General features: G+C 57.5%; 1 protein-coding gene across 17 annotated transcripts in view; it reads left to right on the top strand.

Moving 5' to 3' along the window:
* NCOR2 (nuclear receptor corepressor 2) overlaps positions 1–17,107 on the top strand; it is a 257,821-nt gene that overhangs the window by 201,292 nt on the left and 39,422 nt on the right. For all 17 annotated transcript variants that reach the window (XM_049804508.1, XM_049804507.1, XM_049804498.1 and 14 more), the window contains 3 exons: positions 4,671–4,813; positions 10,391–10,538; positions 13,236–13,791. In XM_049804508.1, coding sequence (XP_049660465.1) covers positions 4,671–4,813; positions 10,391–10,538; positions 13,236–13,791 — 847 coding nt within the window. The remainder of the gene's footprint in view (positions 1–4,670; positions 4,814–10,390; positions 10,539–13,235; positions 13,792–17,107) is intronic.

The raw sequence follows: 17,107 nt of genomic DNA, 5'->3' as shown, positions 1-17,107 counted from the left end.
CCTTGTGCCTCGGTTCTCCCACGTGCCCCAAACCACCCCAAGATAGGTGGGGGAAAGGTGCGATGTGCTAATTCAGCTCAGCGACGCCGACCACACTGTCGGGATGCCTTGGGTGGTGTCACTGACTCCGTAGTGCCGGTCTTTCTCCAGGATGGGGTTACAGCACGTTTTGGCGGTGCTGTAGCCAGAACCGCCTCCATCCCCGCTCCCAAGAGGGTACATGGGCGCAAGAGGGGCTGGAGGATCGCACCGGGTACCGTCGGGCATAGGGGAGTGAGATCACTTAGTTTTTCCCCTGTAACCTTGATCTGTTAATCCACGCGAGCTCCCGTTAAGGGACCCTTTTACAGGCTCCCCCCGCCCTTGCCGAGCCCTGGGTGGAGCAGGGCGGCTGTGCCGAAGAGCCTTGGAACGGCTCCGGTAAAAACCCACAGCTGCAGAGAGCCGAGGGGGTGTGAGCTGACGGCCCTCGCTCGGCACGCTGCCCCTCCGGGTTTCTCCTCTGCGCTCCGAGACGCCGAGAGCACTCTACCGCGCTCTCCGGGCTCCTCTTCCTTCCAGTGTCTGCTTGCCGGTACCGGAGCAGAGGCCCTGGTCCGCCCATGGTGAGACCGATGCCAAACCTCTCCCCATCCCTCCTCCGCCGGGGCAGGTGTGCCGGGGTGCCACGGTATCCCACCGGTGCGGTGCTGGGCTCGCCGGCGTGCACCTCCCCAAAGAAAAGCGCCTTTGATTCACTTGAGAGCGGAGGAAACTATTAGCCAAGCTTTGTTTTCCTGGATCCCTCCCCCTGCCGCTGACATTCAGACGAGAGCGAGGGAGACAGAAAGTGAGAGAGGGAGGGCGGGAGCGGGTGCCAAGCGGCCGCACCCCTTGTCAGCTTGGGTCAGCGCCACGTTCGTTATTAATGCTCTGTCTAGAGGTCACATTCAGATGCAACGAGCCCCGGGTCAGCCAGAGGAACAGATTAGAGCTCACTCGCTGCTCCGCCACATACCGACGGCACCGGCTCTCCGTCCCTGGGCTGGCAGGAGCAGAGCTGCGGCGCATGGTTGGCTGCTCCCTCCCCTTCGCCTTTCTCCTGCCTTTTTTTTTTTTTTTAAATTATTATTATTATTACTTGGCAACGTCGGGCATCTCCTGAAACTGCACAGCCTCCCCGTAGCCCCAAGCTGCTGAGCGAGGAGGTGAAGTAGGGGAGAAAATACTGGAGGCGCTTCCATCCACCTTAACAACCGCGGCTGCAGCCGGTTGGAAAGCTCCGGCGAGCGAGCGGGAGGAGCGCGGAGGACGCCGTTCGCTCGCCGGCCCCGCCGGAGGGAAGAGCGCTGGGGCCAGAGCATGTGTTCCCACCAACTTCTGGCATCGGGGTCAGGAGTCTCCTGCCTGTGACCTGGTTTCCAGCCTTGGTGCTCGCTCGCTCGCCGCTCTCGGCCGCCCATGGCTCTGAAATACTCTCGCCCCCAGGATTTAAGGAACCGGCTTTGCTTTCTTCTCTGTCTCCGGCTGCTGCGAGGGAGCGAAAGCAAAATGCGTGGGGAGGGTGTGAGCGGAGCACTCGCAGCGCTTCACAGCGGGTTGCTGTGCCCGGGGGGGCTTTGAAGAAGTGCCCTGACGCCCGCGTCCTTCCCAGCCCGCCCGCTGCACGCTCCGGGCGTGCTCCCTGCCCGCTGGAGCTGGACCCGGAGCATGTAAGTCCAAGTTGGGGTCCAAAGGATGGGTTTAACCTCAGGGTTGCGTGTAGCTGCGTGTCTTCGGGCAGACCCCGCGTCCAGAGCCCCCGCCCCAAGCCAACGAGCGAGCGCAGCCTTCGTTAAGATCTGATAACTCAGTTAGTCATAGTTTCAGTTGTGCTGCAGAACGAAGAGCCGCGCGGTGCCGAGGCGGGCTGGCGTGCTGGGGAGCGCGGGGCGGAGGCTGGCGGGGTGCAGGGACTGGGGGTTACCGTGCCGGCGGAGCTCATCGAGCCGGGGTGCCCGGTGAGCCGAGGGCTTATCGGCTTGTCCCGGGGTGTCTCGGCCGGTCCCTCCCTGAGCGTGCAGATAATTACAGTGTGGGGAAGCAGGTGTTGCTGTTTTGCTCTGCTTTTAATGTAAAGAGAAGAGCGGCTGGGCTGCCTGCTGGGTCCTGTAGGCAGGGGCTGCAGGCAGCTTCCTCCTCGTGAGCCCAGCACGGATGCGGCCACTTGCCCAGCCAGCTGCAAGCTCCTCGGGCAGCATCTCTGTCCCCCAGCCCCGCGGTGGGCAGGGGAGCAGCGAGCCTGGGCAGGGGAGAGGGCAGCCGGGAGCTGGCATTGCCCGCAGCTGGCAGAGGTCGTGCCACGCTGGGGACCGCTCACGCTGGCCTCCGTCACCCCCGGCCTGGGCTCCGCCGTGTCAGGTCCTGCTTCCCTCCACCGGACGGTACGGCATCTCGCCCACCGAAGCGCCGGAGCTCGTGGCACGCTGCTGCCAGCGTTTGTGTTTTGGGGCTTTGCCCGGGGCGCAGCAAACGGCTCCGACCCCGGCTGTCACACTTGGTGCGGGGCCACCGGCACGGCGATGAGCAAAGGGGGCCGAGCCGCTTGTTTGCTTTGGACGGCAGCAATGGGTTGTGACACAGGGGACGGGTTGTGACACAGGCACTGTCCTGTTTTCCCCTGCAGCCTTCAGCGACCGAGGGGGGAGGACTCCCACCCCAGCTCGTTATCTCTCGCAGTTGGTGGCCGGACGTCCTTTTTTTATTATTTATTATTATTTTTAAGAAGTCCCAGCCTGCCAGTGGGGTGATGGAGGTCGTGGGTTTGGCTGAAATGAGGCTGGGAGTTGCAGAGTTAAAGCTCAAACTTGTTTCTTGGCTTGCCATGGCCTTTTGTGGTGCTCAGCGCTGTGTGATGCCTGCCTCTTATGTGCAATTTGATAAGCCCTGGTGCTGGGACAGAGCAGGATACAGGCACCATCTGGATGTTAACTCCTGCTGTGCTGGGTACTGCTGGTTTTCTCCAGGAGCTGGGAAGCAGGGAGGGAGATTTCATCTCCCCTGGGGTACGCGATGCTGTCTATTCAACGCAGACATACCCACAGCCCCCGTGCCGTGCCCTCCCCTTGCACGGGCACATGGATCCAGGCCGGAGGTACGTCCCTCGGGCCCTGATTGCTTGTGGCTGCACTGAGATCAGCCCTTCCCCGGGGGGGTTTGTTGTTGAGCTGCAGAAGGGGTTGGGCTGGCACTTAGGTCTAGGCTGGGGCTCAGAGATGACACATGGCAGCAGCTTGGCTGAAGGCTGGTAGCCGGGCTGGGGCACAGCTGCCGTGGCTCCCAGGCACAAGCAGAGCCACACACGGGAGTCCTAACGTGGGAATTGCTGCGGTCCCAAGCCCCGTGGTGTCAGAGCAACCGGGGAGGGGTTTGGGGATGGATGATGGAGATGCCTGGGCAGTGCCTGTTCCCAGGCTCTGTGGTTGGTAGCTTCTGGGCAGAAAAACCCCTAACAGAAGAGGAAGATGGTCTTAGCAGGTTCATTCCCTGGTTGTTTTCATCTTGAAGTCATCTTTTGTGGCAGTACCGTGCCCCTGGGCTCATAGTTTATCCGTCCCGTGCCCTACACAAGCTTCAGGGGAGGACCAGGGGAGCTGTTGGCCTGACGGTGGCATCACGCGAGCAGCCAGGAGGCAGCTGGACCAGCACGACCCAGCTGGACCGGCAGTGTCCTGCAGGCTGGTGGCAGCTCTGGTCCCACCAGGCACCACAGGAAGGACCAGCCACTCACCAGGAAGGATTGCAGGCAGAGAGGTTTTATTTCCCAGAAAGCCTGGATGGTCCTCACCCAGGTCACCTCCAGGAGCCTGGGATGGAGGGACCGGGGTGCCGCTGCACCCGTCCCTGGGCTGCGGTTGTGACTCCCACCTCCAGCTGCGGGACCGGGAGTGCCCAAACACCCCTGCAGAGACTGCAAGGACACAGGGTGCTGACTCGCTCCTTCCTCCTCTTCTTCCTCCTCCACCCTGCTGGGTTGCTCCAGCGCTGGCAGGAGCCCCATGCTCAGGTGGCACCATCTGGCCAGGACTGCCAGACCTTGGAGTGATGCCTGACCTGGGAAGCCACTTTTGCTCATGAGCCTGCAATCAGCATTAATCGCCCGGCACGCCTCTTCCCCGCCTGGGACATCACCTGGGCTTCCCTGCCTGTGTGCTGCCACTTCCCTGCCCAGGCTCTTCCTCCCTGTCTGTAACAGGACTCTCTGCTCCAACTCCCTGAACTGCCTTGTCACCCCGGTCCGAGTCATCTGTGGGGCACAGGAGGGTGGGAAAAGCTTTTGCTTCATGGTAGGGACTGAGAGCTACTGTTCCAAGTTCTCCTGGGCTTGCCAACACCTCCTGCAGCCATCTCAAAGGGAAGGGAGCACCACTTATCCTCTTGACTACCTGGTGGCTGGCCGAGACGTGGCTGTGGGATGCATTTTGTTCCGGAGACGGTCAGCATAGTGCCTTTTTTCCCCTTGGAAAGAAAAACGGGTTCTCATAGGTCATCCCCTTGCCTAGGAAGCCGTTTAGACGGGTGCTAGTGACCTTATTGTTCCTGTGGAGTTTGGCTTGTGCAGAGGATGTTTCCCATCCTGCATGGATAATGCTGCCCTTGTGCGAGTGTATCTGGTGTTAAACCCTTCTCTTTTTTCCCTTCTCCAACCACAGGTCTCCTTGAGCATGGGCGGAACTGGTCAGCCATTGCCAGGATGGTGGGCTCCAAGACCGTGTCACAGTGCAAAAACTTCTACTTCAACTACAAGAAGAGGCAGAACCTGGACGAGATTCTACAGCAGCACAAACTGAAAATGGTGAGAGCCCCGTCTCAACCTGCACCAGGCACCATAGATATTTCCTAGCAAGTCCTTACATGCTTCCCACAGCCAAGGGGGGTCTTTATCATCTCAGAGCAAAAGCTCTGAGGACTGGGGAGTGGTGCAGGAAAGGATTGTCCACCCATTTGTCTCTGGGAGGTCTGGAGGAGGGAGAGCTGCCGTGTGGGAGATGCCTGGGTGTCTGGAGCATGGCTGGTACGCAGGGAGATAAGGAGCAGAAGGAGGAGCAGGGTTGCAGTGTGTTGTCCAGGACGCCAGCTCAGTCCCAGCTGCGCAAATACTTTGACGCCGGCGAGGTTGTGCCGTTCCACCCCAGTGAGCAGAGAGCCCGGCTGGGCCACACAGCTCTGTGCCTTGCAGGTACCACAGTTAACCCAGTAAACTGCCAGTTTGCCCCAAAGAAATTCAGGGGTTTAGGACAACATGAGGAAAAGCTGGTCCAGACACAGATGTCGGTTGTCTTTAGGGCTGCGAGCAGATGCGCAGGTCTCTCTGTGCCTCAGTTTCCCCATCAGAAGGGGATAATGCTGCTGCTTTTCTGGCATGCTGTGCAGGGTCTGAATGAAGCAGGGTTTGTTTAGTGATCTGGAGGTAGGACGAACTGCTAAGAGCAACTAAAGATTATAATTATTTCATTTGTAGAGTATCCTGGGGTTCCCAGTTTCTGGCTAATAGAATTCACATGGCTAAACCCCCAAGGGGTGCTTTGAAAATGCAAAGGACAATGTTCAATGCAGGAATCTCTCCAAGCAAGCTATTACAGCAAGAGTAAAAAGAAAGACAGGAAAACATTCAATGACTCACCCAGGAATTTAATATCCTAGTCAGTCTATAGGAATGAGAGAAAGAGAAGACATCGGCGATTCTTTTTTATTAATTCTCTATGCACAGAGACACTCCTGTGTTCCCATGTTTCACCGAATTGTTTTTAGAAACAAAGCAAACAAACTATATAAAAGACCCCAAAACCGATATAAAGACTGGAATGAAATGTGCATCAAGCCCTCTGAATATAAAATGTTACGTTAGAAAGATACCATTGTTCATTACTAGGGAGAATCTGAAATAAGATCATACAGCTTAGCTGGCAGTGGAGCCGGTATATATTAATTTACTCTGCTTCCTAATGTTGCAGAAATTATATCACGGAAGTGTTTTTCTGCAGAACCACATTTTTTCTCTGCATCCGTCCCTCCAAGGCAGCCGCTAGACTTCTCCAGTCTAATTGCTCACTCTCACTTGCAGTTTATATCAGCATCATCATTTTATTTTTTGAGCATTGGAGGCTATGGGATTCGGTTGTGGAGGAGAACAATGAACGTTCAGCTGTTATTTATTGTGCTCTATTGTTTTGTGGCAACAGCAGATGCCAGAAAGCTGAATAAAATAAAAGGACAACTGAGATTAAATTGCCATAGACCTTCCTTCCTGACTCCTAAATATATTCCCAAGCAAACCAAGCCTCCAAATCTCATCCTATACTCAGTAGTCAGCTGTGACCTCTACGGAGGAAGCACGTGGCGAGGCAGCGTGGCATCACCTACTTTTGCCATGACATCCCCTGATTATTCCCTGACCTCACCACCAATAGCTATTGCTGATAATGTGTGGGGAAACACAGTGGCTCTGCTTTTCTTCCTCTTGCTTAATGAGAGTAAACTTAATTAGCAGATCTCATTCGTTTCCCAAATGGGGCTCATTAATATTGTAGCCTCCTCTTCCAGGTAGCTGTGACACCGGGTTTCAGCAGTGTGCAGGCGACTTGGAGGAGCTGTGGGCAGGCGGCAGTGACTGGTGTGGGACGGGAAGCAGAGCCTGGCAAGGTCCCTCCGTCCCCAAAACATGGCACAGCGCAGTCCCCCTTCCCTGTGCTGGGACGGTGCTGGGTGGGATGGGGCCGGGCTTTTTGGCAGCCCCTTGTCCCCTTGCACACTGAACCCTGGCTGGCCAGAGCCCAAGGAGCTCTGGGGACGAGGGGACCCTCCCTTGGAGCATCCAGGGAGCATCCAGCATTAGGAAGAAGGGCTTGGGTTGCAACAGGCAAAGGTGTCTGGCATGGTGATGCTCCTTTTCCGCCTCTCCAGAGCCCGCATGGTCCATACACTCCCACATGCGGCGTTTGGGGTTTTAATTTGAAGACCCATCCTTTTACTGGAGAGGTTCTCCTCTGGGGAAAGAGCACACAGGGGCCGGGGAGCCATGCATGGACTGTGTCAGCACACAGAGCCCCATTTCCCCTCTCCCCTGAGCTGCTCAGCGTTCAGGAGACCTTTCTCCAGCCTGTTTGAGGAGGGGGAATCCCACTGTGGTCCTGGCTCAACAGGGCTGCATGTCGCAGATCCTCACCCTCCTCCCTTTGCAAGTACCCCGATGGATTGGGGTGTCCTTGTCAGCCAGCTGCACCACAGGACAGGCAGCCTGTTACTGCTGGGGCAGGGTCAGGCCACCTTGAGGCTTCGCTTTATCTGCCCTGCTGTGTGTTTTGGCTTGGGTTTGCTGCCGAGCAGCTCAGATGTGTCCCAGGCATCAGCGTCACTTAGCCTTGACCTTCTGCACACCGCGCTCTTTAATCTTGGCATTTAAGGAAAGCAGGGCATTGGGATACATGGTGTCCTCAGAGCTGCTCTTTTTGTTAGCGGTTGGAGATGAAGCACTGTTTTCACCAGGACCTGTTTGCGGTGTGGTTGACACTTTGGTCTAGTGACTGCTGGGGCTTGTTTTGGCTTGTGCAGCAACGATGGGCGAGTTAACCCCTGGACCGGTCCTGGTTGCTGCTCCTGATTGGAGGACCAATCCTTTGGAACTCTCTGAGCAACATTTCTTCAATTTCTTGCTTTTTTTTTTTTGGGTGGTGCTGGCTTCGCCTAGCAAAGCTGCTTCAGGAGGACAGCCTGGTGACCTCTTCTGGAGAGTGAACAAGTCTGCCTTGCCTTGGTGCAGAGCCTTGGTCTCAGGGTGGGGAACCAATACCCTCCTCACCGCGGTGGCAGAGAGGTCCTGCCTGCGGGGTCACCGCTCTGCCCCTTCCCATCGCTTCTGGCTGCTTCCGCGGCAGAGCGCGGGAGTCACTCTGTGGTTAGACCTAGTCCTCGTGGGGTCTCAAACAGGCATCATGATGTCACACCAGTCTGGGACTGCCTAGTCCTGCTCTTAGGTCAGGCTGAGGCTGAGGCTGATGCTGATGGGAGGTACTCATGATGGCTCCGTGTCAGTAGCAAGGTTTGGAAGTTGTTTTGGCTGTTGCCGCTGTGTCAGGTGGTGAGTGCAAGGGGAGGCCAAATTTGTCGGGACGGCTGCTCTGCCGTCGAGGCAGGAGGCCAGAGAGATGTCATGCCTGAGGGCTGGTGGCATCTCCAGCTCCTCCTCCAGGACAGGTGGTGCAGGTGAACTTGAGTGGTGGGAGGCAGTGCCCAGCACCCGGGATGGCAGGAGGGGAGGTGGGGGAAGAACTGCCCATCCCTGCCAGGCTGGGAGTCAGCATGGTAGGGCTGGCTGGGGACCAGGTGCCCGGGAGGACAACGTAGAGGAGCAGGCATGGAGTGACCCTTCGTGCAGGATTCAGTGTCCTCGCTGTGCACAGCATGTCTCCTCAGTGGTCTTGGCGAGGCAGACTGCTTAAGTGGCACCAAGTCCTGGATGCTCCTGCAAAAATACCTGGTGGCAGTTAGAGAGCAGAGACCCTGTAGGCTGGAATAGCATAAAATGAGCATCAGAGTGCCCATAGCAAATGATCCTGGCACCTTCCCGTGGCCTCGATGGTAATCACTTGGATTAAGAGTACGTTATGACGATGGGAGACGCCTAGTCCCAGGAATGGCTCACAGAGACTCCTCCATGTCTGCCACAGTTGTGGTTAGGATCCTGTGTCAGACATGGTAGTCCTGTGGCTGCTTACGGAGGCAGAGGAGAGAGGGACCTCTTTCCTGGGCAGGGTGCCGGCAGCAAGACTGCACGAGGCGGCCAGAGCTGTTGGCATTGTAAGAGGTGAGATGGTGGCCTAAACATATCTCTAGATGTAGCCAGGATCTGCTGCCTGGATTTCACATCATCTTCCCTAAATACCAGCAGTGGGGTCTGCCAGGAGAGGGATGCACAGTGCCCCTGGGGCAGCTCACTGCTCCACTCTGCCAGCAGCCACCGGCCCCCCGGCTCTGGCCAAGTAGGGTGCTGAGGCAGAGGCTGGTTCCCGGCTAATTCCCCAGAGAGGAGCTTGCTCCTGCCTGCAGCTGAGTCACGGACCCATGAGTAAGAGGCAGAGAAGTCTTTGCCATAGTAACGTCGGTGCTTTGTCACCGCATTAGCGTGATGGGCAGCTGCTGCTTCAGACAGAAACGTGCGGTTGCTGAATCGCTGCCGTGGCAGAGGCGCGAACGCTGGCAGTGCCGGGGCATCGCTGCCGCTACTGGGATGGGGTGAAGGCACCGTGGAGCCCTGCCTTCCTCCTGCCGCCTCTCCATGCCTTCACAGAGCCCTTTCTCAAGTGCCTTTTTTCCCTCTCTCCTGCCCAGTTTGATAAAAATAGATTTTGAGCAAGCAGCGTTTCCAAGCAAAAAGCAGTTGTATTTGTTTGTTTTATCTGGAAGTTTTTTAAAGGATTGAAAAGTTGGGGGGGGAGGGAAGGGGGGACCAGCTCTTCCCAGCGCAGAGATCCAGCAGCAAAGTTAACGTTTCCACCACGGCTTTATCTTTTCATCCATGTAAATAAACGTCCTACACACGTCATTCATGTGGGGTTTGCAGGGAGAGCCGGAGATGATGGGCCTGTTCCTACTGGTAATATTTACTCAAGCAACAAGAGCAGGAAACAATAGCAAAGCCGAGACTTTTCCTTTAGATCGGCAGGAGGGAGCAGCTGTCCGCACCCTCGTGGCTGTGGCACGTGCCCTGACAAGCGGGGACGGGGCTGTCTCGGGCAGGACAGGCACCGGGCAGCTCACCTTTGGGATGCCATGCCGCACAGAGCGTCCCCACTGCCCACTGGCGACAGCCTCCCCGGCACGGGAGTCAAAGTCCTTTGGCAGCACCTGCTGTAGGGGACACAAAAGCTGGTGCGCAAAAATGTTGGCTGGGCCATATCTGGGGCGTCAGCTTCGTTATCTGCAGATAAGCGTCAAGCCGCAGCTGCACGTTTGTGTAGCTGGAGGTAGCGCCTGGAAATGCGCAGGATGAACACGTTGCACATCCGTAGTGAGCAGACGCGGGACCACGGGGCTTTTGCTAGCCCTGCACTGGTGACTTCTGCACATGCGTCCCTTGTCCACACGTCCATGCCATCCCTCCCTCGAGGGCTCGCTACCGCCTGGGCTGGAGCTCCATGTGGAGCTGGGCTGGCCATTGCACGGTGGTCAAAGATTTTGGGCAGGTGAGACCATACTGCCGGGCTTTCAGCAGGCAAGTCCGGTCCCAAGGACTGGTACTCAGAGGGTTTAACCTGGGTGGGGGGCCATGGTGGTGTTAGGATCCCTCTTGACCCTTCGGGCAGGACCGGTGCTCTCTGCTCCCATATGGCTCCCGGTGGGCTTTCCTTCTCACCATCCTCTGCCTCTTCCGCAGGAGAAAGAAAGGAACGCCAAGAGAAAGAAGAAAAAAGGCACCGCCGTTCAAAACGAAGAAGCTGCCTTCCCTCCTGCAGCTGAGGACGAGGAGATGGAGGTGTCGGGGACAAGTGGCAATGAGGAGGAGATGGCCGAGGAGGCAGAAGGTGAGGCAGCGGGGGGGCTGCGGTGGGGGGATGCACTCAGCTCTCCTGGCTTTGCTGTGCAGTTGCAGCAGAGGCACCGCACACAGCCTCTCCAGGGCTGCAAATGTCAGCGCTTGCAGGGGGTCATGTCTGTCACCCCAAAGCCACACCGAGGTGACGGCATCCTGCAGCACGAGCTGCTCATGGCATTTGGGATGCCTCTGGATTTCATGCTTGAGAGGAGTGCCCTGGATCACTGCCCTCCTCCTGTGTCTGTCTGGAGGGATGTTTATTTTGGGAAGGTCGTGCAATGCAGGAGCTCTGTTACCAGCAGCCTCCGCTGTGGCTGCCAGGCGCCTACGGGGATCCCGGGGGGCATGGGGAGGCTTACAGGAGCCTCCGTGGCCCAGGGGCTCCTCGGCCCCCACATCGAGGCTGCACATAAAGGGCTTACCTGGAACTTGGAGCGGTCCCAGCGGCTTCTCCTCGCCCAGGCAGAGAGCAAGCCCTTTGGTTTCCAGTTTCCATCAGCGCACGCTCCCTAGAGCACCCAGCTTACTGGGGCCTGGCACACTTATATGCTCTTGTAAACCACATTTCATGGTGTTTTCCCCCTTCAGGGGGTCCCTGTGTGCTCGGCAGGGTTAGGTAGCCACCTCTGCAGGCTCTGGAGAAGCTTAGCATGCGCTCAAGGAGGGATAACCCACTAAGGTTTGAATGTGCCCATCCCTGTCCCGTCAGGGCATTGCTGCCACTGCTACCCCAGGCAGCGGAGCCCACGCTGCCAGCAAAGGCAAGGGAAGCCGCGGTCTCCCACTGGTGAGGCTGGTGTACCTTGGCGAGTCTTTTCCTCCTTCTTTCCCTTTTAAGGCTGTGTTTTCCTCCCTCCCAGCCATACCAAAGAAAGGAAACAACTTGAAAGTGACAATTTTCAGCTATTTATCGCTTAGAAAGCGCGGCAGTGAGTTTGGAGAAAATGTGCGTAATTTTCCAACAATAGGCCCATTTGACTTCTGTCAAAGTAATTTAATAACTTAACCAGCACTGCTGGCACCACGCTGGTTCCTGGCCTTAGCACCCAGGCTAATGGGACTCAAAATGGGAAATCTTTTCAAATCATCGTTGCTAGTGACTCATTACAAGGCAGATTCCAGGTAAATCTTTGTGCGAGGTGATACGTGACTCAGAGGCATAAAGTAAAAGGTAGTTATTGCTCTTTGTAAGAGTGCCTGAGAGGAAACAATGGCTTTTTGAGATTAGAGATGGATCTCTTGACATGCTCCCAAGCCTTAACACTCCAAGCCTCATCTCTTGTTCTGCTGCTGGGGTGGGCTACGGAGCTGAAGAAAGGTGTAAGCAGGCAGGATGAAATGTCAGGGCCAGAGAAGTGCCAGGGTGGTGTTATGCACGAGATGGCCCCTGGCTCTGGGGTGACATTTGGGGATGCTCAGGCAATAGCTTGGTGTTGAGGGGCCATGTGGCCAGCCAGGGACAGGAGGAAGGAGAGGGACTTGGCATGGGGGTTATGGTGTAGACCATGGATTCAGCATCTGGAGGGAGTGCGCAGAAGCCTAGAGCTTGGCTGAGCCTGGGACAAGCCATGGTTGGATGGCTCGGCATCAAGTGGCAGTCAGGGAGAGTTTGGCCAAATGTGCTATAAACCTTGTCCCTGGGTGGGTGACGTGACCCCTCATTGCCTGATTGCAAGTGAGTAAAGGTTGGAGAAGGCTGAGATTCCTGATGAGTGTGGCGCATTTTCCTGCCAAGGAAGGATGGATGTGCTCCAGCGTACGGCTCTTGGGACACACTACCTCTGTGTACTCATCTCGCAAGCGTTTGAAAGCTGTCTGTGCTGCTATGGAGAGCGACAAGTCTAGGGATGCACATGAAGAAGCCTTTGGGCATGAGTGTAAGAGCCCTGCCTGGTGGGGACGTGCTGAGGTGGGACCATGGAAGTCTCCTGGTGCTCCTGGCCCTGGCTGTGTTTCTCCAGCAAAGGCCTGCAGGGAATGATCCTCTCCCCAGCCATAGAAACAATCTCTTGACAGCACCTTTATCTGCACAGGTGCATGGACGCTCATGCTTCCAGCTCACCTCAAGCTGTTGGTGGCAGATTTGAGAGTGATCCTTTCCATGTAATAATTAACCTGTCCCGCAGCACTGCCAGCGCTTTCCTTTCGCCGACCCTGACCTCCTTTCTTCTGCCACTGGCAGCTTAAATAACAACAAACACGCAGTGTTTTGGTATGGTCCCCAGCTGCCCCGGGGGTGGCAGAGCCAGGGACACAGGCGACGTAAGTCAGCAAGCAGGGTGCCAGTGAGGTGCCTGGTCCTGGCGGAGCAGAGCTGGTCCGGAGCCATGGGTGTGAGGGCAAGGAGGGAGCAGGTCCAGTCCTATAGATCCAGCCAGCAGCCAGGGTTTTCCCTAAAAATCCAGCTTCCCAGTCGCTCGGTCTCCAGGCTTTTGGGCATGTGGTTTTGCGTTTGGGTGGGGGTTAACAACAGTTGTCACGCTGGGCAAGCAAAGAGGCCCCCAGAGCATCCCTTTGCTTAGTAGGTTCTGGATCCGGGGATCCCGGTGCAGCTCTCCCAGCCCCGGGATCATCTCCCCCTCGGAGGAACGAGGGCGTTCTCCTCCCAAGGGAGGGGGTGGAGGCAGTGATATGGGAAGCGAGAATCTCGGGCTGATCCTTATTTTTATTTCTTCCCTTTTCTCAGCTGCAGTAAATAACAGCTCCGACACAGAGAGCATTCCCTCGCCGAGGCCCGAAGCGAAAGAAGGAGGCGAAAACGGGGCCAAGGCAACACCCGGGCCAGGAGGTGACTCCGGCACAGAACCAGCAGTCAAGTTGGAAGAGGCTCCAACACCCCCCGACGCTCCCCCCGCTCCTCCCGCCAACCCCGCTCCTGCTGCCAGCCCTCCTCCGGAGGCAGCTCCCGAACCGCCAAGCAGTGAGGAGAAGGTGCAGGAGGACCTGGTGGTGGACGTGGTGAAAACGGAGGAGCCAGAGGAGAAGGTGAGCGAAGAGCCCTGCAAGAGCGAGGTGAAGAAGGAGGAGAGCGAAGACAGCCAGGAGAAGGACAAGGGGAATGACAAGAAGGCGGAAAGCGGCATCAGCGGCGGAGGGACAGTGGGGACAGAGGGGACGCCCAAGGCTGAGAAGAAGGAGAGCCATAAAGGCAGTAAAGGCCCTGGGGTGAACCCCGACAGCGACTCCAGCGCGACCTGCAGCGCGGATGAGATGGACGAGCAGGATGCTGTGGACAAGAGCAGGTAGGAGCAGGGACGGAGGTGGGCAAGTGCACGGCCCAAGGGCCAGACGAGCATCTCCATTGCATGCCGCAGTGCCCACGTGTGCCCTGCCGTGTCCCCACATAGCTGTGACCCTTTGGCCATTGCTTGCCAAGGGGCCATGACACAACGGGCAGCGCGATGTCCCAAAGTACGGGTGATACTGGGCAATGGCCATGAGCAGGTGTTGGGTGCAGAGCTGCTGTGTCTGCTGGTGGCAGCCCATCTGGGTGACGCAATGGAGCGGGACATGCCCTTGGGGACAGCAGAGTTATGCAGAGGTGTAGGCTGGAGTGCCAGCATCCAGGGCTGGGAACGGTTTCTGTCTGAGTTGGTGCTGGCAGGAGAGAAGTCACTTCAGGGACCTGTTCCCAATGCAGAGAGGAGTCGAGTTGCTCCCTTGGCGGAGATGCTGCTTGGATCCGTAGGGGTGAATTATCCTTCCTGGCCATAAAGGGAAGAGAACAGTGTGGGCTGTGCGAGGTTTCCCGGGGCCATGCCACCGGGTCTTCACCTGAGCTGCCGCAGTCCCAAGCCCCCCCCACTCACCCCTGGGGCTGGCAGCCGAGGGCACCTCTGACCCTTCGTGGATGGCTCTTGGAACAGGGAGGGGAAACACTGGCATCCTCCTTGGAGAAACATCCTGCTCCCCTCCTGGCTTTTCCCACAGAGCCCACCCCACCCGAGAGCCACACAAATGGGGAGGAGGTTTCCTGGTTTTTAAAGAATATGTATGAATACATGCGTCTTTGTAGCACTGACTTTTCTAATGGCTCCTGCTTCAATCCACACTGGCTCCTGGGCCAGGTGGGACTCCTGAGTCCACCGTGCCATTGTACATAAAGACAGCAGTCCCTCCCCGCCTCGAAGCTGGGCTGGGACTGGAGGCTGGCATCCTGCATCCCTCCTGTGGGCTTGCAGGGGGCAGTTTGGCAGCAAGATGGGTGCTACCAGGCTGGGCGGGCTGCATGCAGCGCTGTGGACGGGACTATTTAAAAAAACCAACCAAGCAAAGCAACAGGACAAGGCAGTAGGGAGCCATCATGCGTCTCCACCACTCTTAATGGCCTCCACGCTTTCCCTGTGATGGATGCAGGAGCCAGTGTGTGAGCACTGCTCATGCGGGAGCATCCTCCGCGCTGCCCGGCTGCCCCAGGGGAGCAGCCCCTCTTGCTGCCAAGCAGCTGGAAGCGGCGCTGACAATGCCGAGGGGTGGTGCGGATGCCGCTGGCCTTGGCCCCGTGGCAGGGCTGAGGCCTCTTGGCTGCGGTGCTCCTCTCCGGCAGTGGATGGAGTCCAGCACCACCCCTCCCCACCCTCTTCTCCTTCCCAGACGGGAGAAAACCTCCCAGCAAGGGGAAGTGAGGCCAGCGGGGCTGCACTCCTCAAGTTTAATGTTAGCCCAACCAAAACCAGGACAGCAGTGGCTTGTACTGACTTCCCAGCAGCAAAGGAGTGAGTCGTCTTGGGAGTGACTTTTGCATCCCCAGCTCCTCGCTGAGTCAGCGCCTATCTCGCTTGTCAAACAGTTACCAGCTTCCAGGAATATTAAACATTAAACAGGCATCCCGCAGCTCCCGGGCCGCTCCTCTTATCCAGTGCGGCAGTAAAGCGCGGGTGATAAGCAGAGCCTGCCGGCACGGGAAAGCTGCAGTCGACACCGGTGCCTGGTGCTGCCCAGCCTGGGAGCCCCAGGAGCACCCACAGGATCGGTCCACAGCCGGCTCGGAGGTTTCAGCACTGTCATGTTCCCAGCGGGCTTCCCCAGTGTAGCTTTGCTCCCTTGCATTTCCCACCGGCCAAGGGCTGCTCGCTCGCAGGCGGTTACCGCAGCCCCGCTGCTGCAGCGTGACTCGCGATGAGCAGGACGAGGCTGCCGAGATGCCGCGTGAGCCGCCCCATCACCGCATCACCCGATGCTCGCCCGCCCACCCAGCGCCGGCGGGGCGTGGGTGCTCTTCCCTGTGCTTGTAAAAGCACCGAGCCATCCACGGCATCTCCCAGAAGGGGACGGAGGGTGGCTGGGATGTCCCTGCGGTGAGAGGGAAGGGGTGCAGAGTTGGCGTGAGACGTAGGGGCAGCCTTTTTTGGGTCCTCCTGCAGTTCACACTAGCCAAGACAAGTCCGGGAGAAGGAGGCGCAGCCTTTACTCATCAAAGCTGAAGAAGGCAGCTAATTGTCTGTGGTTCCATGCAGTGAGCACTGCAAGAGGGCTGCTGCTAGTGCTGCCAGTACTGCAGCTCAGTGGGAGGTCACACCAGATTGGGGACACGTGAGGGAGGCCATGAAGAGTCATCCGCTGCAGAGCTGCAGCACAGAGAGGAGACATCTGCCTGTAAGCATTGCACCGAGCCACCCCTGTGCTGTGCGTCCCTATCGCTGGCTCAGCCGTAGGTGCGAGGGCTGTGCCGGGCCAGCACCACGTTGGTGCCGTAGTCCTGGCTTGGGGGAGCCCGTTGGGGAAATCTGGAGCTGTCACCTTTGCACAACCACTGTGTGTGCAAGGAATTGTGTTTGGCTGGGTCACGTGTCAGTGTGTTGGCTCATCTGGCAATGAAACTGGTCCCCGTCTCTGGTGGAAGGTGAAGGAGTTTGGGGAACGCAGTGTCTTCGTCACCCCCAAAACTTCATGCCTGGGAGGGGATATTTCCAGACTGCTGAGGCTCAGCTGTGTCCATGCTGACCCCTTCCTGCTCCAACCCTTTTCCCATCCCTCCCAACGCCATCACCCATATTTAGGAACTGGTGGGTGCGTTTGGGAGGCCCCAGGCTGACAGCACCTGGATACGAGATGCTGAGGGTTGTTCATCTGATGAGTTCCAGAGTAAAGCACCCAACAGCCTTGTGTCCTGCGCAAGGTCTTCTAGGAGGGACATAATAAATTACGCAGTTTGTGTATTGATGAATTTAATACTGACTCTGGCTTCCTAAGTGTCAGGATCCTGGAGGGCTTTAGGAAACCTGAGGATCTTAAGGGTGCTTAAAGGGTCCTTAAGGGTGCTTAAATGCATCTCTTGCAAGCACCACAAGTGCACGGGGTGGCCACCTGGGCGGTTGCTCTGCCAGGGGCTGCCAGGGCTGGCAGGACCCCCCTTGCTGATCAAGCTTGCCAGTTTCTGGAAAATCAGGCTGTTTAGCTAAATGTTCCTCAAGAATCGCTGGTGAGGAGGAGAGCGGTGCTGAGCACAACCGCGGCTGCTGAGATCTGTCCCGCGCCACTAGCAGTGATAGTGACATGGAGCTGGGACAGCACTGCCAGGTTGGTCACCTCCTGGTGAGCACCAGGACCCGTCTCAGT

This window comes from Accipiter gentilis, chromosome 7, assembly GCF_929443795.1.
Source record: "Accipiter gentilis chromosome 7, bAccGen1.1, whole genome shotgun sequence".
Lineage (NCBI taxonomy): Eukaryota > Metazoa > Chordata > Aves > Accipitriformes > Accipitridae > Astur > Astur gentilis.
The sequence above is the reverse complement of the archived record's forward strand: the minus strand, read 5'-3'. Positions and strand labels throughout refer to the sequence as shown.